The 19,622-nt window shown below is 59.9% G+C and overlaps 1 protein-coding gene across 2 annotated transcripts in view; it reads right to left on the reverse strand.

The window, feature by feature from the left end:
• The window catches only part of OSBP2 (oxysterol binding protein 2), a 113,743-nt gene that overhangs the window by 4,212 nt on the left and 89,909 nt on the right, over positions 1-19,622 (reverse strand). For both annotated transcript variants that reach the window (XM_088532313.1, XM_088532314.1), the window contains 6 exons: positions 11,350-11,548; positions 9,527-9,644; positions 9,285-9,351; positions 8,859-9,026; positions 3,984-4,229; positions 64-184 (listed from right to left, as the gene is read on the reverse strand). In XM_088532313.1, the coding sequence (XP_088388439.1) occupies positions 64-184; positions 3,984-4,229; positions 8,859-9,026; positions 9,285-9,351; positions 9,527-9,644; positions 11,350-11,548 (919 nt within the window). The remainder of the gene's footprint in view (positions 1-63; positions 185-3,983; positions 4,230-8,858; positions 9,027-9,284; positions 9,352-9,526; positions 9,645-11,349; positions 11,549-19,622) is intronic.

Raw genomic sequence — 19,622 nt, forward strand, 5'->3', positions numbered from 1 at the left:
TGGGTACTGCACCAGCAGTGCCAGCCAAGGCCAGCCCCAATCCTCCCGACACAAGTCACCTACCCAGTGGCATGATAGAGAGGTATTTGCCCCTGAATTTGCTGGCGATCGTGATTTCCTGCCACAAGGTCCAGCCTCGCTTGGAATACACGTGATGGGCAGCTGCCGGGGGATGGTGGCTCACCTGGGAGAGAGAAGAAACAGCCTGTCAGGTCACACCATGCCCAGTTAGAGAGCAAGAGGCAGAGAGTCCCCTCGAGACTTTCAGGAATCAACCATGAGCCCAAGGAGATGCTGGCTACAGGCCAGCTTTGGCCTGAGGATGCCATGCATCCTGACTGCCCTAAGGAGACTACATTAACTCGCAAGGAAACACCACGGCAAGCTCCCAGGCATGGCTGCATGTCTCCAATGCCAGAGGAGCCGCTGGTGTCACCCTGGGACAAAGATCACCTTCTCCATCAGAATGACCTCCCATGAAGTAGCCTGGCAGCATGAGCAGGTGCAGAAAATCAGCAGTTTTTTTAAGGCTCATTAGCAAAGCATCAGCTACAAAAAAACCCTCAAATTCAGCAACTTTCTATCACTGTGACAGTGCTGGACCGTGACCCCTGGAACAAGGCCCCTCTCTCCAAGGATCTTGCTGAGGAGACAGGGATGTGCTGAACCCCAACCCAGATCCCCAGCGTAGCAGCATCCTGCCTGCAGCAGCTCCCACTGCTCCTGCACGGAAAATCCCAGTGCGGGGACAGCTCCCCACAGCTCTGGAGAAACATGGACCTGCCCAGCCAAGGCTTTACCCTTGCCCCTCGGACAAACCGAGTGCACCAAGGCAGGGGGTGCAAAGACAGCTCTGCAGCACAGCCTTCCGGGAAGCTCCGGGGACGCCGCTCAAGGAGCTCGTGTTGCCCTGCCCTGGGGACAGTCACATCAGGGGAAGGGCACAGACAGCCCCACAAACGGTACATGGGATGAACTGGGACATGGCAGCCCGGCTCCAACGAGCTCAGGAGGACAAGCGGGAGGAGGGCAGCTCGCTTTGCAGCTGGGCTCCCTCTGCCCTCCCTGAAAGCATCAGCCCGACCTGCCCGGCCTGCGCTCACTGGGAGCACCTCCAGGCCCGGCAGCTGCGGGACTGCATTAAGAGATGATTTACGCCAATGTAATTACAGCCTAAGTGCCCCGAGCAACCGGATTACAAACGTGAGTGGAACAAAAATCTCTCCACTAAACCCCACTGTAACCAGCAGGAGAAAATCCTATTTGGATAACTGGATTTCATTCACAAGATTATCAATACTTCGCTCAGCATGTCCGAGGGCTGAGCAGCGAAGAGGCACGCCAAGGAAAATTAAGAGCACTAGAAACAACGTCCATCTGGGCCCAGGCCCTGGAGCAGGACCCAGTGCGGCCCGTTCTGAGCGTGGTGCTGGCCAGGACTGCCCATGGCAAGAGGAACTGCCAGCCCTGTGCAGGTGCAATCTGTGTCTGCCCTTCGAGATGTGTCCAGAGCGGGGATTTAGGGACTCAGCTCATGGATCAAAGGCTCCTGGGAGCTGCAACAGAGCAGTTTCACCCCAGGTTATTGCAAACCTCAGTTTACGATGAGTCTCTTTTACATGTTTGTGGGAAAGGAACAGGATGGAGGAGGGAATTACAAGCTCAAAGGGCTGCTACATGCAAGCCTAATATGGTGGGCACCCAAAATCCACCTGTCCCCAAACGTGGCCAGAGCAGGAACACCAGGGGGGACTGAATTTTCCCTTTTAATGTGTGCTTTGCACTAGCACCAACTGCACTCCTGCAAAGATGAGGCTGATGTGTACAGAGAACCGGCACTCACCATCCTGCCCAGGCCCTCAGACTGGATTTGGGTAGGAAAAGGGTGTCTTGAAACCACACAACCTGGGGTCCACCAGTGACAACAAGAGCCCTGGGGAGCAGCTGACACTAAGACGTGTGTGGTGCTAGTGATGAAAGAACCCTGGAAGAGGGTCAACAAGGAGGAAAAGGGCTGGAGAGGTATGTGAAGGATGCTACGGGGCTGTCCTGCAGTTTGCTTGCCACAGCCCAATGAGGACAGCAACTCCAAGCTGCTGTTGTGACCACATCACACATGTGATGCTGCTGCAGCGGCCAAGAGGGCCAGGCTGCAGGTCCTAACTGAGGCACTGAGCATCCTGGCACCATCATGTTGGCACCCACCCCGTAAATCAGCACCTACCCACCACTTCCTAACACCAGGCTGGGCAGGGTCACAGCCCAGGGACAGGTGGCCTTAAGGGGATATTTGAGAATGTACAGAGCCAGAGAAGAAGCCCCAGAAAACATGTGATCATCATTCATACCCTGATTGCTTTGGCTTTTTGCCCCCACAGCCTGGAAAGCAGGCTCCTCACCACATTTTGAGTTATTTAGATACCAGCCATCCGTCTGCACTTCAGTGTGACAGCAGAGGACACACATAGCTGCAGTGCATAACGCTCTGGCCAGCAGTGTCCTGGCTTGCTGCAGTGCCTGGCATGAGCTCCAGTGACGGGGACAGGCCACACGGACACCACTGAGCATGGCAAGAGAGCAAAGCTGACTGCAGGCAGAGCTGGCCCAGGGCGACACACAGCTTTGGATGGCACAAAGGGACAGCAGAGGCCTGAAACATGAAGAATATCTACAGAAACACCTTCACTTTTGTCCCTGGTGGGTGGCCACACTCCCAGGAGAGCCAAGGAGCCCGCTCGCTCCTGGGCACGGCCCAGGGCTGGCTCCTGAGTTGCAGCTTTGCTTGCACCTACGTGTCCTGCCCAGAGCTCCTGGGCCGGGAGGGTCTGTGACGTGGCCAAAGGCAGTGACGGGCACGTGTGCGGGGCTGGCAGCCGGGAGCGCTGCAGGCACAGGGCGCGCTCTGCGGAGCTGGGAACACGGAGCTCGTCCCAGAAAACACCACGCGGACAAAAACAGCTGCAAGCGGGACAACGCGGAGCTCTCGGAGGAGCGCAGCAGCCGGGGGGAAGATCCAGCATCTCTGCTTGGAAACACGTGGGTTTGGCATTTCCCACCCACGTGGACACTGAAGAATACCACTTGAAAGCCCCACGGAAGCAACCCAGGCAGATCCCCATACGGTGAATCACTGAAGTGCAGCCCTGACCCACAAGTCTTGCCCCATGGGGCTCAGAGGGTGCTGTCTGCCTGGGCAGGTCTTGGACCTCCATCGGCCTTTGCAGAGGGATGCAGATTGGTGGTTTTGACTTGGAAACTTGTGATATTCGCTCTGCTCCAGGGCTCCCAGCCCCAAGACAGCGTGGGGATAACCTGGAGAACAGAGACAGCCCTGCCAACGTTGTGTCCTGCCTGCCACATCCAGCAAAGGGTTACAGATGGCCCAGGAAGGCAGGATGGACCAGCCAACCATGATAAATGTTAACTTGTCAAGAATCAAATTTCTTCACTGGTCTCAACTGATAAAACACTCCAGATTTTTAATTAAGACCTGCTGTTTGACTGATGTGGGTCAGATGCGCTCTGTGGTTAGAGCAGCAGTATACCAGAGATGCTCAGGTTGTCTTCAAGCTCTGAAAGCAAAAACTTTTCAAGCCAACAAGGAAGTAAGACTTCAAGCCATGCTGTAGCCTGAAGAGATGCTGGGAGCCGGAGGATCTGCCACCACTTGCTGTTAGGAGGGAGCTCAAAAAGGAGCTTCTTCCTGCTCCAGCGTTAAGGTTGTACAGAAACCCCAGCCCAGCTGCTGAGAGACCTGACAGCAGGAGAGGGCCCTTCTCATTTCCTCCTCCTGGCGTCTCATGCTCTGTGACACTGCAGGACGCGGCTCAGGTGGCTCTGCCAATGCCAACAGCAAACTGCTCGCTGTATTGGCCACGCTCCATGCGAGGAGACACCCGTTCTTCAGGAAGGGGCTGCTTGGAGCAGGCATGAGGAGCGGGCAGTGCTCCTGCTGCTGGGCAGCCATCACCCTCACATCTTACCTGCTCACACAGCGACCGAAAGCCAAACTCATCCAGCCGGTCGAGCTCATAGGTTTCCCCCAGCAGCGGGTTGAAGGGCTTTGCTGTGCGGTGGACGGTGGTGGAGTAGGAAGACACGGAAAACGCAGCGACGAAGCACATCTGCTCCGTGGAGCTCTCGCACTTGACAGCTTTGTCCAGCAGCTCGTGGTACTCGAGGTCCTCAGTGAGGCGCTGCAGCATGGAGAGCGGCTCGTTGAAGTTCACCTGGAAAGGTAAGAGGACCCGCTGGAGCAGCTCTCCCGTCAGCGCCGGCTGCGGGAGAGGCGCGGGGGCTGCAGGGCGCCGGCCCCCAGCACACGCGCAGCCGCGGCAGTTTCATCTGGAAAGCATTAACCAAGGACGAGCGAGCCGCGCTGCGCCGCGCTCGCGGAGCCGTGCCGCGAGCCGCCCAGCTGGGATGAGCCGGGAACAGCCGGAGCGGGGAGCTGGCGGCGCCGGGAGCCGGGCAGACGGCGTCAGCGGTCACGCGCGCGGGCACGCGGCGCTGCCCGGCGCCCAGCGGAGCCTCGGCGGCAGCGCGGCCCCCGGGAGCATCCCGGAGCCGGCGGCGCTGCCGGGACGCACTCGCTCCGCTCGGAGCCGACCTTCCTCCTCCCGGGGAGCCCTCCATCCCAGCGCTGCAGCCGCGGAAAAGCATCCTCCACCCAGGCAAGTGCAGGGCAAGGTCCCCCTCCACCTCCTCCAGGCAAACAAGCCCTTCCCACGCAGCCCTGCACGTGGGAGACCCTGGAAAACCCATCCCAGAGCCACCACGAGCAGGACACTGGTCCTGCCTTGCACAACACCTCTCCCCGGTGCGACACCGCGGCGCGGCCGGGGAGCCCAGGCACGTGCACCCGCGCCGAGGCCCCACACGGCTCCTCGCCGGCCCTGCAGCCACAGCCCTTGGGTTGTATCGGGTCTAACCTGGTGTGGCTGCTAAGCGCAAGCTAAGGGCAAACAACGTGTTTGCCACCACACGAGTGGAATCCGTCCACTCAGAAACAATCCAAAATGGGCACTTTATGTTCAGCTTGGAACGGCAAAACTGTCTGAGCACAAGCAGATGTTTGGGAGATGGCTGGAGAAGGGGTTTTTCATGGAAGCCAAGTGACATATTGTGTAGTAAGAAAAACTAAAGCAGATCATTGTAGTCTGGGATCTGGCCTGCAAGTACCAAGGCTCTGAGAGCATCCAGGAAAAGAGGAGCTATGTAGAAAGGGCAGCAGCGCATCCACAGCAGAGCAAAGCAGCACCAACAGGAGCTAACGGCCAGAAGAAACCCAGCAAAGCAGTGGGCAGCACAGGAACAAAGCCAGCAGCCCTGTCCTCTCCACCAGTGACAAATCGAAGTCTTGCAGGGGAGGACTAGACATTCACCCACCGAAACGGCTAACTCCTCATGCTATCTTACTCCATTGCAACGCTGCAGATTTGCTCATGCACCGTAAGGATTAAGCGGTGTGCTACTGCTCAAACGTGCCATCCCGTGCACGTCCCTGCGTCCCTTGGGACAGGACAGCACCTCAAGGACATCCCTTAAAAGCCACAAATCAGAGCGCCCAGAAGGAGAAACTCCTGTTACCTCCCCGCCAGTGATCGCAGCCCCAGAACGCAGAAGGGCCTCAACAACATTGTATACTATATATAACTAGCCAATTTCCAGGCATCCCTTCCCGAGCTGGCTGCTCTGCTCCCTCCGGTCTCTCCCCGGCCCCGTTAACCGCAGCGCTAACAGCAGCCTCTGTCAGGCAGCTCCATTTCAGGTCACAGAGCTGCCAGTTTCCCCCGCGCTCCGTAGCAGCGCGAGAGGATTTAAAGGGCCGCTTAGAGCCCCCCGTCGCCTCTATCGCAGCCTTCCTGCCCTTGAGTAGATCTCCAAATAAACAACGCGCGAGGCTGAGTTGGCAGGGCCCGAAGCACCGCTCTGCCCTCCAATACCAGACGGGAGGAAAAACCCACTCTGTGCCTGGGAGGCCGAGCGCTGCCTTTCCTTCTCCATCGCAGACGATACCAAGACAGGGAAGCTAACAGCGAGCAGCTGGTGCTGGGCTAGGTAGGTTTTTTGCAGGACACGGCTCTGTTGAACAGCTTATCGACAGCGTTACGCTGGACTCGCTTGCCCCAAGGAGGCTGCAGTAATTACCTCCCCCGAGCTGATACAGGAAGCTGTTGTGGAAGGTAGAACATCTTGTCCTCAGGTTTTCATTTCCAGTAGCTCCTGGAAGGCTTTGATTGATAGAAAGTTATGAACTTCCAATCCTCAGGCATTGCAGCTGCTGCCTTTCCATGGAGGAAACCAAGTCCTGAGCTCATCCCTGGACCCCTCAGGGCTTTATCTCCTACTGCTGTTGATGCAGAAACGCTAGCGGACAGTGCAGGGCTGAGCATCGCTGCTGGACGCAGCACAAGGAAGAGACACACTCACATCTCGGACTTCGAGGTTGTCAGGTGCTGTTCTAAAAGGAGATGAGGACTAAGCAATTGAGCAGACCACTTTCTGTAACACATCTTTTCCTCCTTATCCAGTAGATAAAGCTCTCCAAGTTCAGCTATGTGGCATGGTTCAAACTTTCTGCACTACCTCCTTTCCAGCCAGCACCACAGTGTCCCAAATTCACTCCCCGCCACTTTCCAGTTCTCCCAAGTTCATTGGGATGTTACATTTTTGCTGGGATATGGATGAGGCAGAGCAGCACTCAGCCCCATCCATGCTGCTAACGGGGCTGGTCAAGACCCGCTGCTGAATTGGCAGTCATTTTGCTCTGAAAATTTCTTTCTGCTGCAGTTTCGGGCGAGACTGGGTGGGCTTTGGCTTTTGCATCTGAGTGGGATGAGTGGGCATGACCCAGCCCAGCCTGCAACATCTGTGGTGGGATCCATGTGTCCCCATGTAGGGGACTGGAAGTGAAATGGCTCCATTCGAGCCCACCCTGTTGTACATGTGCCACTGCCAGCCTGACCCTTCCCCAGGAGGGCTGCTCGTTAGTCAGTCCATTAACGAGCCCCCATGCCATCACGTGGGAGTCTGGGCAGGCAGTTTGTCACCAGGACAGGGTCTGGAGATGCTCTAGGTGCTAGCAAAGACTGGGCTCCCTCCCCCTCTTTTCTGAACTCAAGAGTGAAAAGGCTGCAGGCTCGATGGGAGTAAATGAGGCACAGCGAGATTTAATTATCTGCGAGAATTAATTGCACTGCCCACTCCTATTCGGCAGCAGTCTCTGTGAGAGGACTTTCTCCAGAGGGAGCCCTGCCAGCAAAGCCTCTCTTCTAAATATCTGCAGCAGCCGGTGGGGAAGCCTTGCCTGTGAGATGTCCCTGTGGTGCCTCCTCCACCAAAAGGCTGCTCTTTGCAGGGAGGATCAAGTTACCTGAGGTGACCAGGACGAGACCCGCACTCTCAACATGGGCCTCTGGACCATCTGCCCAGGGAGACCACAGGCCTCTCTGGAGCCTACAAGAAAGCATCTCGGCTGACACCATTAAGTGGGTGCTTATTTAGCAAGTAATTCTCTGCTGTGAGAAGGAGCCCCGAAACACAGAGCTGCAACACACCTTCCCTCATGAAGCCGAACAAGACGGTGTTCATCTTACTGAAATCCATACTCCATGCCCTGACTATGTAAATTCAACCCATGCTACAGGAGCATGAAAAACGCAGCACTGCTGAGAGCTTCAGGATCCAGCAGCTCCTGATTTCGCTAGGACAGGGATGGGGGATCCTGGCTAAGTCCAAGGAGACCAGACCAAATCACAGCACAGTCTGCTGGTGGCCATCACCTACCCACACTCCACGCTCAGCCCCAGACAGCCCCACTCAGCCTCTGTGGCCTGGAAATCCGCAGGGGGGAGTGAAGGATTCCAGCAGCCTTCCTCCCGCCAGGCAAGCTCTGCTCCTCCTCGCCGTGCTGCCTCTGCCTGACCAGGCCACCTGCACTGGGCTGCGAGAGGAACAGCTTTGATTTGTCAGCCCACGGGGACAGGACAGCACTGCCCATGTGGCTGCGCACAAACAGGGATCCTGTGGTGGCCGCAGTCCCAAGGGACTCTGCTCTGAAACGGGAGATGTTAGAGGAAGGAACGAGACGTCCAGGTCAGTCCCTGGGGATGGTCCTTCTCCAGGGGCACCGGCCATTTCCTTGATGGACAGTCCTTGAGCTGCACTTGTTTCCTGGCTGTGTGTGCTGTGTGTATGCACAACAGTTCGTATGGGGACCTCCGCACACTCAACAACTGCTACACCAAGCCCTGACAACTCCAAAACCAGCCATGGCCAGAGAAACCCAGGCACAGCAGCTGCAACCATCAACCCGGAGGGACACGGTGACATGCTCTCTGTCCTGACAGGGCCTTCCGGGCTACTACACCACCCAGCTCCTCCTCAGCAAACTGATTTTGGAGCAGCTCTCCAGCAGAAGCCACCAGCCAAGAAGGACTTCTTCCAGGCTTCTCTCAGACCTCCAGCTCAATCCTCATGCATCCTCGAGGTCTGGTTCTTCTGCACACCCTCCCCTTGCACAAATGCCACCTGAAGCTTGAAAGAAATAAAAGACCATCCTCCTGCACCCCTGGGTGCCCAGGTGCTGCCCCTCCTGTGCGTGACTCTGCAGGGCTGCTGACACCTCTCACCTGGCCTACCCACCACAAAGCAGTTGGACCAAAAAAGCCTTCCATCTTCAAGTGCTTTTCAGGCTCCACAGTCCCTACCTGAGGAGCCAAAATACAGATCCTGTGTGTGGCGAAGAGCCATCCCCGAGTTGAGACCTCAGTTCAATGCTCATATCGTGACCCTGACCTTCCTGACAGCCCTCAGCTGGCACCAGGCGGCAGGGCCGCTGCGACACGCGCACTTACAGGCATGGGGATCTTGGACAGTTCTTTGCCAATACAGTTCTTCATGATGCTCCAAAGGTTAAGGCTGTAGTTGGGTTTGTCAGGGATGCGGGTCCTTCTCCTTTTCTTTGGCAGGAGATCTTTGCAAGTTGATTCATTGTAGCTGGTTTGGTTGGAGCTGTCAAACACCTGCAAAGCAGCGTAACAAAGGCAGGTTTAAGGCCGACTCTCCCAGCAGACCCAACCCGAAACCGCCACCTCCTGGGCCTCCAGCTCTCAGTCGCTGCTCGCTCACTACTCCGGGCACGCTGGTTTTGCTCAGTCACGCACACTGCATCAAAGGAGTAACGGGGAACTGCGCGGAGAGCCCCGCAACGCCCTGCTCTTCTGCTCATGCCATCGCAGCAGCTCCCTCCCTCCCTCCCTCCGTCCCCGTGCCACACTCACGCTGTCCTCCAGGTTCCAGTCCTCAGGGTGGCCCTCGCTGGCCCCGCTCAGGTTACTGCCAGAACGCCTGCCGGGAAGAAAGCGCCGAGGATGCACGCGGGGACGGCACGGCCGCCCAGCACCTCTCCCCGCCCCAGCTCGGGTGACGCTGCCAAGGCCACCGGGTGACAGAGGCAGGGCCGCGGGGACGCTCGGCACGTGAGGAGCCAGACGAGCAGCCCTGGGGCTGGCGCGGATCCTACCTGTGGTGCTTGGGGTCTGCGGTTACAGTGATGAAAGCCGGCGCGTCCTCCATGGCGTCGAAATACTCCGTCTCCTCATCTTCGTCACTGGCTTCCCCTTTGGCGGACGGGATGCTCCCTGCGGGCACGCGGGGGCTTAGCCCGTCCCGCCAGCACCCGCGGAGCCACCCTCCTCCCGACACACGTCCCCGCGCGCCGCCTCGCTCCTCCATCCCGCCCGGCGACCGCAAACTCCCTGGGGCAGAGCACGCCCGGGCCGCTGAGTTCAGCTCTAAGGCAGGAACCTGCCTGATCTACTCAAACCTGGCATGCTCAGGAGCCCCTCCAAACCACCCTCTGTCTGGCACGGGCATGTGCTGAGCACGTCCCGTTGCACCACAAACATCTCCCGTGCCAGCAGCAGCATGTCTGCCAGGACACGGCATCCATCCTGGTGCTCCTTCACCTCCCTGCAGACCCCGCTGGGACCCAGGTGATGCCCCTCGACTGTCACCACCGCCCCGTGACCCAGGAACGCTACACCCTGGCGTTTTGGAGGTGCGGGGTGCCTGCTCCTGCCCTGCCTGCTGTGCCGCTGCCTGGGTGCTCCTCGAGCAGAGCTCCAGCTCCGGCACCCGCTTGGCTGCTCCTCCTCAAAACCATGATTCCAGCAGCCTCTCCCACACGACCGAGCAGCCTGGACACGCAAGGTCAGCGGGGGGGGCTGGCTGTCCCGAAGGTGCCTCCTTCTCCAAGCGACGGCCGTGCCCGGCGCTGCTCTTGTCTCGCCCTGCCTGGCCCCCCTGTGCCCATCCCCTCCACTTGGGTTCACATTACAAGGTGACACCTGAAGATGGACAACGTCCTTCTCCATCAGCAAGCTCAGGGACATGGACCATTCTTGGGGCTGCCGGGTGCTGCTGCTGCAGCAGCAAGGACGGGCGAGGGTGACGCAGCCAGGCCGGGCTTGGACACCCAGGTGACAGGAGGAACGGGACGCCCCAGCCTGCACCTCAGTGCAGCGTCCCGAGCTGCTCAGCTGCTCACTGGTCTTCCCGCTGCGGAAAGGCCACCTCCTTCCCGGCACCCTTGCCACGTTCCTCTTGCACGGGCTGAGCCGCCAGAAGAGTAAGGCCACCTCTCGCAGTGGGGCCTGCGGTCAGGTCACACCGTGTTTGTGCTGATTCAGCCCCTGCCCGCCCCAGCCGCCATGCTGGGAGGTGTCAGCAGGGGGGTGACACCAGGCACTGCCACCGTCCCCCCCAACAGCAGCCGTTTCCTCCCTTAGTCCACGTTCTTTGGAAATATGGCAGGGTTCAACTCGCAGATTGCACTGCCTTGTGCACGAGAGAGAGGATTCGGCACTAAGATCAGAAGCCGTTAGGTTTTATGGACTGCTGCTTCCCGTGAGCAGCGTGACGGACCCGTCGGTTGCCTCTGAGCAATAAACCCACCGTCCAGCAGCCAGAGACGACCCACAGGTCAGGGATATGGCCCGTCGGCCGTCTGGATGCACAGGTGGGCAAACTGCTCCGGGGACACGTCCCTCGCCTGCACCCACGTCCCAAAGCCCGGGGAGACACGAGTGCCCACGCAAGAGCAGCAGGACAAGCCAAGGCGCTCCCAGGGCTCCCACAGGAGCACAGCAAGGGCGAGCTGCGGCAGCACCTCTCCCAGGGGCACCGCTGCCTTTCAACCAGTTTTTGCACAAGAAAAACCCAGGGGTACACAGGGATGGGCATCCTTCCCGCCCCACCGGCAGCAATGGAAAACCCCTTTTCCCTGCCTTCCCCCAAGGCTCTGCCCACAGCCATGCCCACCGCCCCCATCCCGGAGCCACTCACCCTTGGCAGCGTTGGCGATGCCCGCGCCGCCCGAGGCCAGGCCGGGGGCTCCCCGGCAGGCCCGCTCCAAGCTGTTGTGCTGCTTGGCTAGCTGCTCGATGGTCTCCTCCAGGCGGATCCGCTGCTCGCGCTCATACTGCAGCGCCCGCTGCCATTTCCGACTGTGAGTTTCGGCTAAGTCCAGGAAATCACGGCAAGCCTGCAGGAGAGGCAGGAACCCGAAAGCTCGTCACACAGCCGGGACACATCTTAACTCCCCGTCCGGGTCCCTCCTGCTCCTCCTCCTCTTATGCTGGTCTCACTGTTTGAAGAAGAGCAGCCCCCATTCATGGGAGCCCAAGCAGCAGCGCCAGGACGAGGGGTCCCCAGGTGACAGAAAGAAGCCCAGACAGTGAGCTGGAGAGCCCTTTGCTCCAAGGAAACACCAGGAGGGCTGCCAGGTCCTCCCTGGAGCTGCCTGCGGGGGCCAGGAGATGGTAAAGGGCCTCTGCAATGATCCCGTGACACCCCAAAGCCTGAGGCTTCCTGCAGCCCTTTTCAGGAGAATGGGACCAGCCAGGCAGGGACACACACGCGCGCGCTCTGCACAGCAAGAAGTGGAGGGCTCAAGCGCTTGTGGAGCTCTTGTGGCACCCACAGGTCCCTGCCCGGTGCCACCAGGACACAGAGATGCTGGCACTGAGGACGCACAGAACTCACTGGTGGCTCGATTCTTTACTGCATTGCCCTGCACTGGACTGTGCAGCATCCGAACACCCGTAAACGCACTGTGACAAGGCACAGGGACCTGGCACCAGTCCCAGGGCACAGGGACCAGAAGTGATCTCCTCCCAGGCCAGCCTGGAGGGCCACGGGCGACGCACAACTGCTCCCCGCCTCGTCCCCTGCGGGAAAGAGGCTCCGTTTGGAGTGAACCCCCTGCTTCTTCACTGACAGTCCCGCGGGCACGGCCGGGGTGCAGCGCCCGCCTGCTCGCTGCCACCTCCCAGAGCTGCCTTCCTGCTGCCTGCCAGGAGGGAGAGAACTCTGGCTGGGGTTATCTTTATGTCCAAGTGGAACATGGAGTCTCCGTGGCTCCACGCCTCCTTTTGTCACTGGGCACCTGGGAAGCTGAACGTGTGCCCAGACGCGGGACTGCACCTCCTCTTCTCCCCCTCAACCCGTGCACGGCCTGCGGGGACACGCTCAGCTCCTCCGCATGTTTGGAAGATGTGATTTTTTACAAAAAAATTTACAGGCTTCTGGAAGCCGACTGGCGTCCTGCAGGCAAAATGACTGTTTCTGTAGGGAACCTGATGTTCGGCTCACTCCATCACATCTCCATGCAGAGTAAAGAACAAAACTCTTAAGCCTTTCCATTGGACAGAAGACGACGAATCTAATCCAGCTTAAGGAATTCTTTTAAACACATCAGGAACGAGCCAGCAGGAAAGCGATAATGAGCTACAGGTTTTCATGTTTTAGATTAAACAGTACAAAACTGAGGGAATTAATACCCTGACACATCAAATACTTTCTATTCACCTCTGCCGTCTCCTGCTTCCTAATATTTGCGCCGAGGACTTGGCCAACTTGCCCAAGTCACCCGCTGCAGCCCCGGACTGCTCCCGCTGCAGAGCCTGGTCCCAGGACAGCCCAAGCAGCTCGTGCCAGGGGGATGGTGCATTTCCAGGCTGCTCGTTCGTGCAGACCTGCTCCTCTCACAAGCGTGGCCTGGTCTGTTTACGCATCCCCGGGGTGAGGGACAGTACACATCATTATTCTGCATCATTAAGGCTCTCTAACGAGATGCAATCGCACACAGTTTTGCCAGGCAGAAATAACTCAGCTGAGAAGCATTTACAAGCTCTGAGCAAAGGCTTGTCCTAGGGCCTTCGCTTCTCGGCCTCTGCGTTTCCATTTGTCCCATCAGGGATGCTCGGTGGCAGTTCAGAAACGCTGCCAAGGCTACAGGGAGCCACGTACCTACCCCAGCCCTGCTAGCACCATGCCGGAATGCCGGTGAGGTCGCACGAGGAGACAGGCTGGGAATCACGTCCTAATGGGGCAAGGCAGAGGGGAAGAGCAGCGACCAGCGCATCAGCTCTGCTGCTGGTGACCCAGGATGGAGCGCCCGCTCCGAAGGCCTCCCGCCGCGCGGGCACGCCGGCCCCCTCTGCGGCGCTGCTGCCTGCAGTAGAGGATGACACCGCGCTGGCAGGTAATGGGATCGGAGCCTTGACCTTGGCGGCCAGGGCAAGCTCCTTCCCTGCTCCGGAGGGCTGCTCTCATCCTGCCTGCGCCCGAATCCCCATTCCAGTGGAATGTGATACGGAGACGGCCGGCTCCCGGGCACGGCAGCTCCAAGGCTTTCAAACGAGGCACCAGCACATCACCTGCAATTATCCTGCTGCAATTAAAGGCTGTTTTCAGGAGTGTTAGGGGAATGTTTCTGGTACGAGGGTGAATTACAGAGAAACGGATGAGCGAGGTGAAAGCAGACCTTCCCAGCCCTGCACGAGGGAGCTGGAAGCGCAAAGGAAGCAGAGAAGAAATCCCAGGGTCAGTCAGTGTCCTAAATAAGAATTGTAATGGCTAAAACCTTGGTCATCCTGTCTTGGGGCTCCAGGGAGTTTCTCTGAGGACCCCACCATCCCATTACAGAAAGGAAATCCACAGGGTGATTTCATCCACATCCATGTTGGAAGGTCCATGCTGTTGAGAGGCAGCCCTCAGTGCTGCACACACTCTCCCTCACACCTCCAGGGAGATGGGTGGCAGGTCTGGAGGTTTCAGAAAGGTCCTGGACAACCCTCACGCTGCCAAATCTGCCTCCACAGCTTCCCAGGATGCCACACAGGAGGCCACGGCCTCCGCAGCAGCCTCACGGCCTCCGCAGCAGCCTCACCCAAGCACCGGTCAGGACCACGCTGCTCGCTGCACCCCACAACTTGTGTCCACGTGGATTTAGGGGATGACAGGGCACGGCGAGGACAGGGGGGATCTGCGGAAGGGCGAGATGCCTGGGCCTGCCACTGGCTCCCAGGGCTCTCCTTGTGGGGCCACGAGGCCGCAGCGTGAGCCCAGGAGCAGGCAAAGGGCTCCGCTTCCGTCCGGGCACTGTTCGCTTGCCTGGTTGCACGAGGTATTGTCCCGGTCGCCCCAGCACAGCTCGGTACCCAGCGGAGCCCGCGCATGTAGCGACCCTGCTGAGAGCCGCTGCCCGCGGGGCTCCGGGCCGGGCCCAGCGTGGCCAAACAGCAGCGTCGCTCACGGCCAAGGCGTTCTCCTCGCCGGTGTCACCCGGTGTCACCCCACAGGCTTCCCTAGGCTAGGGCAGCACCACTGGTGGATCCCCCCGGGACAGCCCCTGCCCTCCCCAACCCACCGCTACAACCGGGCACAACTAACACCCTGACGTCCGGCTGTTTGAGACTGTACGAAAACGCGCACCACGCGCTCAGGGCTGGGGGTTACTGCTGAGCGTGGGGGTAATTCAGCTTACTAGAGCAATGTGGGACGTCAGGAACCACACGGAAATGGGGGGCGGAAGATGGAGGACTCTCTCCTCCTGCTACCCTCTGCCACTGCAAAAATGGGTGTTTTGATGTATTTCCAGAGAACATCCCGAGCCAGAGGTTCTCCAACACAGACGCCTAGCTGCAAGCATCAGCCTAAGGCCCAGCAAACGGGCATTACTGATCTGTTTTCATAGCAAATGGTGCAGAGTGTGAAAGGCTCCTGCAGCTATAGATGCTCGTCAACCCGTGCAGAGGCCTGATGGGAACTGCTGGTGCCGCAGCACAACTCATCCTTCTCTCCCGAACCCCTGTTTTTACGGGATGAGCACAGAACGGGAGGAAGGCCTGGTGGTTGGGGCCCTCCTCCTTCCCACGGCTCTGTGTGTGCCCAGCCAGTTGTGCTGTGACTGCAGGGCCAGGTGCCTGGTCCTGCTGTCATGAGCACCTCTTGCACCAGCGTCACTGCCCTGACCTCAACGGTGCTGGTCCTGATTGACGGAGGTGTCAGTGGAGGCCCTGCTGCTGCCCGGGCCGTACGGGGCAGCATCTGGGGCCCTGGCGCAAGGGATGCCCTGAGCTCCCTCTTTACAGGCAACCAAAACCCTCTTCTGCAGTCACCACACAGCAATGAAACCACAATAAACCTGCACCTGCGCAATCCGCACCGTTTCTCCACCCGTCTGATGGCTGCAGCCCCTGAGGCGCCACACGCAACGCCGCAAGGCCAGAGCCAGCAGCCCCGCACCGGCCTCGCGCCTGCAGCCCTGCTCGGCGCCCGCGGCGGCTCCGGCTGCTCCCTGCTCCTCTCCACAGCCGTCACCGGGCGGCCCGCTGGGACATCATGTTGCAGCTGCAGCTGCAAGGGTGGCAGTGGCTGCATGAGCAAGCGGCAGCCAAGGCTCCTGCACGCAGATCTCCTCCCAAAACTCAGAAACACGCACGGTAAACACGGCTCTGCCACGGCCTCCGTGCCCGCAGCCCTCCCAGCTGCCACAAGCAATCGATACCGGTCAACTTGCTGGTGCCTTCCACCGCGGGACGTGACGCCGCTGACCCCAGCGACAGGCACCACTGCTTCAGGGAGCAGCAAGGGGCAGGAGCCCTGAGCAAACCGCGAGCAGCACGAGGCAGGAACGGCCTGGGGAGGGTGAGGAGTCCCCGAGCACGTGAGAAAGGGAGGAGGAGGCGGATAGGGACAGAAAACGGGGCTGGTGGCAAAGGGAGAAGCGAAGCGAGCGCAGGGACAAGAAGGGAGGTCAGGAAGAGAAGCTGAAGAAGGAAGAAGGGCAGCAAGTTCTCCAGCACTGAGAGGGTGCAAAGAGGCTGAGGGAAAGACAAGAGGAGACTGAAGGAGCTACGGGATCACCAGGAGCTAATGCCCAAGAAATAGCTGGAAGCACCAGGCCAAGTGGCAGCAGTAGGTGGAAAGACTGAGGAAGAGTGAGATGAGAAGCAAATGGGACATCAGGGAGAAAAGGAGAAAGAGACCAATGGCAGCAAAGTGCAGGTCAGGGCGAGTGAGAGATGGCCACAGAGCAGATCAAAAGCCGAAGAAAACAGGAAACGAGTGAGCAGTGCAAGGGTGAGGATGGGGAAATGCTGTGAGCACCGTGTGGAGGGCACAGGGCAACCACGGGTGGGAACGGGGCAACCGTGAGGGTGAGGGAAATTCAGGCAGCAGCAGAGGGGACTGAGGGACAAGCCCAGGACGGGCAGCAAGGGATCTGAGAGCGCTTGTGCGGTCAGAGGAAAGCAAGAAAAGGGGGGCTGAGAACGGTCCCAAGGGAGCGGGGAGTGAAGGCAGAGGAGCGTCGGGGTCGGAGAGGGGGTGTCCTGCCACGAGCAGGCCCTGAGCCTTGGGGGCAGACGGGGAGAGCCTCTGCAGACACCAGCTGCTCGGGAAGCGGAGTGACAGGACGTTCCCTGAGCACAGCAGCCCCGGGGCAGGCTCAGCGCAGGAGAAGGGCCGGCAGGACCACGAGATAGTCTCCACGAGTGTTTCTCCACGCTGCAAGGCAGCACAGGCTGGGGATACGGGCTGGGCGGCAGGGCAGGAGTCGAGGAGAAGCCCCAGGCCCAGCGCTTCCGAGCCCAGACCCTCCCAGCAGGTCAGCACACGAAGCACCTGCTCCAGCAGCTTCCCAGCCCCTGCAGGCTCTGGGATACGGTTTTCACACGTGCAGGGCCTCGCACCCAGCTTGGGGGGGCGGTTTGAGGGCTTTGAAAGCGTGGGACAAGAAGCATTTTTGGAGAAAAGGGAATCTACAGTGTCCTGCAGACCAAGGTGGAGACAGGCCGAGCACCAAGGGGTGCAGTCAGAAAGGCGGCAGCAGCAGTGAGCAGACCTTAAATAACCCCCAAATCCACGTTCACCTCCATGTGCCACGCGCCACCACTCACCTCTCCTGACTACTGCCCGCCTGCCCTGGGCCAAATCCCGCTGCTGTCCCTCTCCCAGCTGGAGCAGGGACTCTGGCGGCCGCATCCCTGTGCCCGGAGCGCTGCGGGGCCCGGAGCAGCTCCCGAGGAGCGCGGGGAAGCAGCGAGCTACAGGCTGGCAGGAGGCCTGGAGGTCGTGCTGCACATCCCAGTGCAGGATGTGACCCCTGGGCTGCTCCAGTGCCAGCTCCACCCCCACCGTCTCCTCTGTGGGATGCCCGGGGCTCTACGGCTCCGTTAGCCGCACGCTCAGCCCCACGGCAGCACCCTGGCCCGGGCGGGCGAGCGCGCTGCTTGCAAGAAGGGCTTTGAGCCGAGCGCGCTCCTCACCGCCCCCGGCAGCACCTCTGCTCGCAGGGCACCGCAGAACATCCCGGGAGAAGCCAGGGCAGCCTCCCGCTGCCTTACCCCAGGCAGGCGGTGGGAGCGCTGGGAGGAAACGCGGACCGTCCGCGGCACCGCTCACCGCCCTCGTTGTCTTCCCGCACGTCGGCACCTCCCAGCGCGTCGCTCCGTCCGAACAGCGGCGGATTGGGATGCGCGCGAGGCCGCCCGTCCTTTCTCCAGCGTTGGCCCTCCCGATCCTCCTTCCACCGCGTCAGCTGCTGACGTCGGCTCGCACCCTCCGCCGGGCGCGCACGGGGCAAAGCTGGGCGGATTTCCCCCAAGGTGCTGATCTGGCTCTGCTCAACACGCAGGGCCCGGACCAACGCGGCGTGGATTAGCCCGGGGCGAGCGGACACGAACCCCAGGCTGAACTCCAGCGTCTCAGCTCACCGCTCCTTCACTCCATCACACCCCCACGGCGCTTGGACACTGAAAACAACTGCATCCGCTGGCTTTCTTGGGAGCAATGTCTTGAAAACGGCTTATAAAACACTTAGAGGGTGATGGCTAAATTTAGTTACAGATGAACCTGATCTGGATTGGGCGCAAGCCGGCTGCAAATCCGCGCTGCGTTTGCACAGCCACTTCGGCAAAGGTCAGAGGAGAAGAGGTTCAATGAGGCTTCACCCTCGGGGCTGTCCGGAGCAGGGCCAGGACAGGCACCGACTCCTTCCCCTTTCCTGCACACGCAGTCTCAGGTCCTGCTGCTTCGCCCGGAGAGGAGATGAGGATGGTCTCCTCTCCCATCCCACCTGTGCCGGGCCGGAGGCAGGAACGTTGCGCGGGGTGAGCAGAGCACCCGATGCCTTTGCTTTCCAGGCGCCACGGCACTGTTTCACACGCAAAGAGGATGCCTGGTTCTCCCCACCGTCGGCAGACGGGGGCTTCTTGAAGCTCGCCTGCACGCAAACAGTGACAGTGTCAGGAAGCATCGGCTTTCCTGCCAGAAACAGCCCATCTAAACTCCCTGAGTTGTGCTGGGGTTGCATTCAGCCACCGAAGGTGACAGGGACAGCTACCCCTTCAGCTGTGGCGGCTGCTCCTCCGGCCGTGCCCCCATCCAGGAGCAGCACCGGGTCCTGCAGGCTGCCACCCTCAGCTGTGCACCATTCCCTCGTGCACCCTATGTGCAGCCAAGAACTTTCCTTGCCCAGGTGAGAGACTTTGGCACCATGTGCTGGCCCAACCTGTCTCCAGTAACGGTCCTCAGCAGCAAGAAACACTCTGATCTCCAAACTCAGGGCTGGGGAGGGAGATGCAGCCTCTCCTCGTTCGCAGGGCAGACGTGGCACAGCAGCCACAGCTTTTGCTGCAGGGCGGTAGCTGATGAGGGTCTGAAGGTCCAGCTGCCGAAGCTGCAGCCTGGAGCTCGCCCTTTGAGACCACGGCTTGCCCTGGCGCTGCCCCAGCGCGGAGGCAAGGCTGGAGGATGCTGGCCAAGATGTTCTCAGCTTTGCCAGCAGGCACGTTTAAAAAAAGAAAAGCAGCCCTCCCAGGAAAGATAAGCCAGGTGATTTGTCATCACTGAACGTCTCAGCCGGCACCTACAACTCGTCATCTTTGCAATTCTGGCAAATCACCCGTGAGGATGAAAGGAAGCGCCATCATCCACTCGCAGGACAGGTGCCAGGTCCCGAGGGGCAGCTCAGGGACCTGGCAGCAGAAGGGACAGGGACCTCCTCCGCCAGGGCAAGGTCACTCCTACAAGGGGTCCTCATTCAGTGCTGCATGGGGAGTGAACATCGCCGTGAGGACCACGGCTTCCGCGAGGACAAGGAGGCAGAAGCCAGGGTGCCGTGTGCCCGGGGCACGACCAGCCTCTGCATTTGTCTTCTCCAGGCCGGAGCGGGACGAGGGGAGCCGGCAGCTCCCTGCCAGGCAGCGCTAGCAGCTCTCGCGGCCGACCCGCACGAGCGGATCCATGTGCAGAAGCAGCTCGGAGCCCCC

The sequence above is a fragment of the Tinamus guttatus genome, unplaced genomic scaffold, assembly GCF_059628265.1.
Source record: "Tinamus guttatus ecotype Peru unplaced genomic scaffold, ASM5962826v1 Tinamus_guttatus_pri_ptg000459l, whole genome shotgun sequence".
NCBI lineage: Eukaryota > Metazoa > Chordata > Aves > Tinamiformes > Tinamidae > Tinamus > Tinamus guttatus.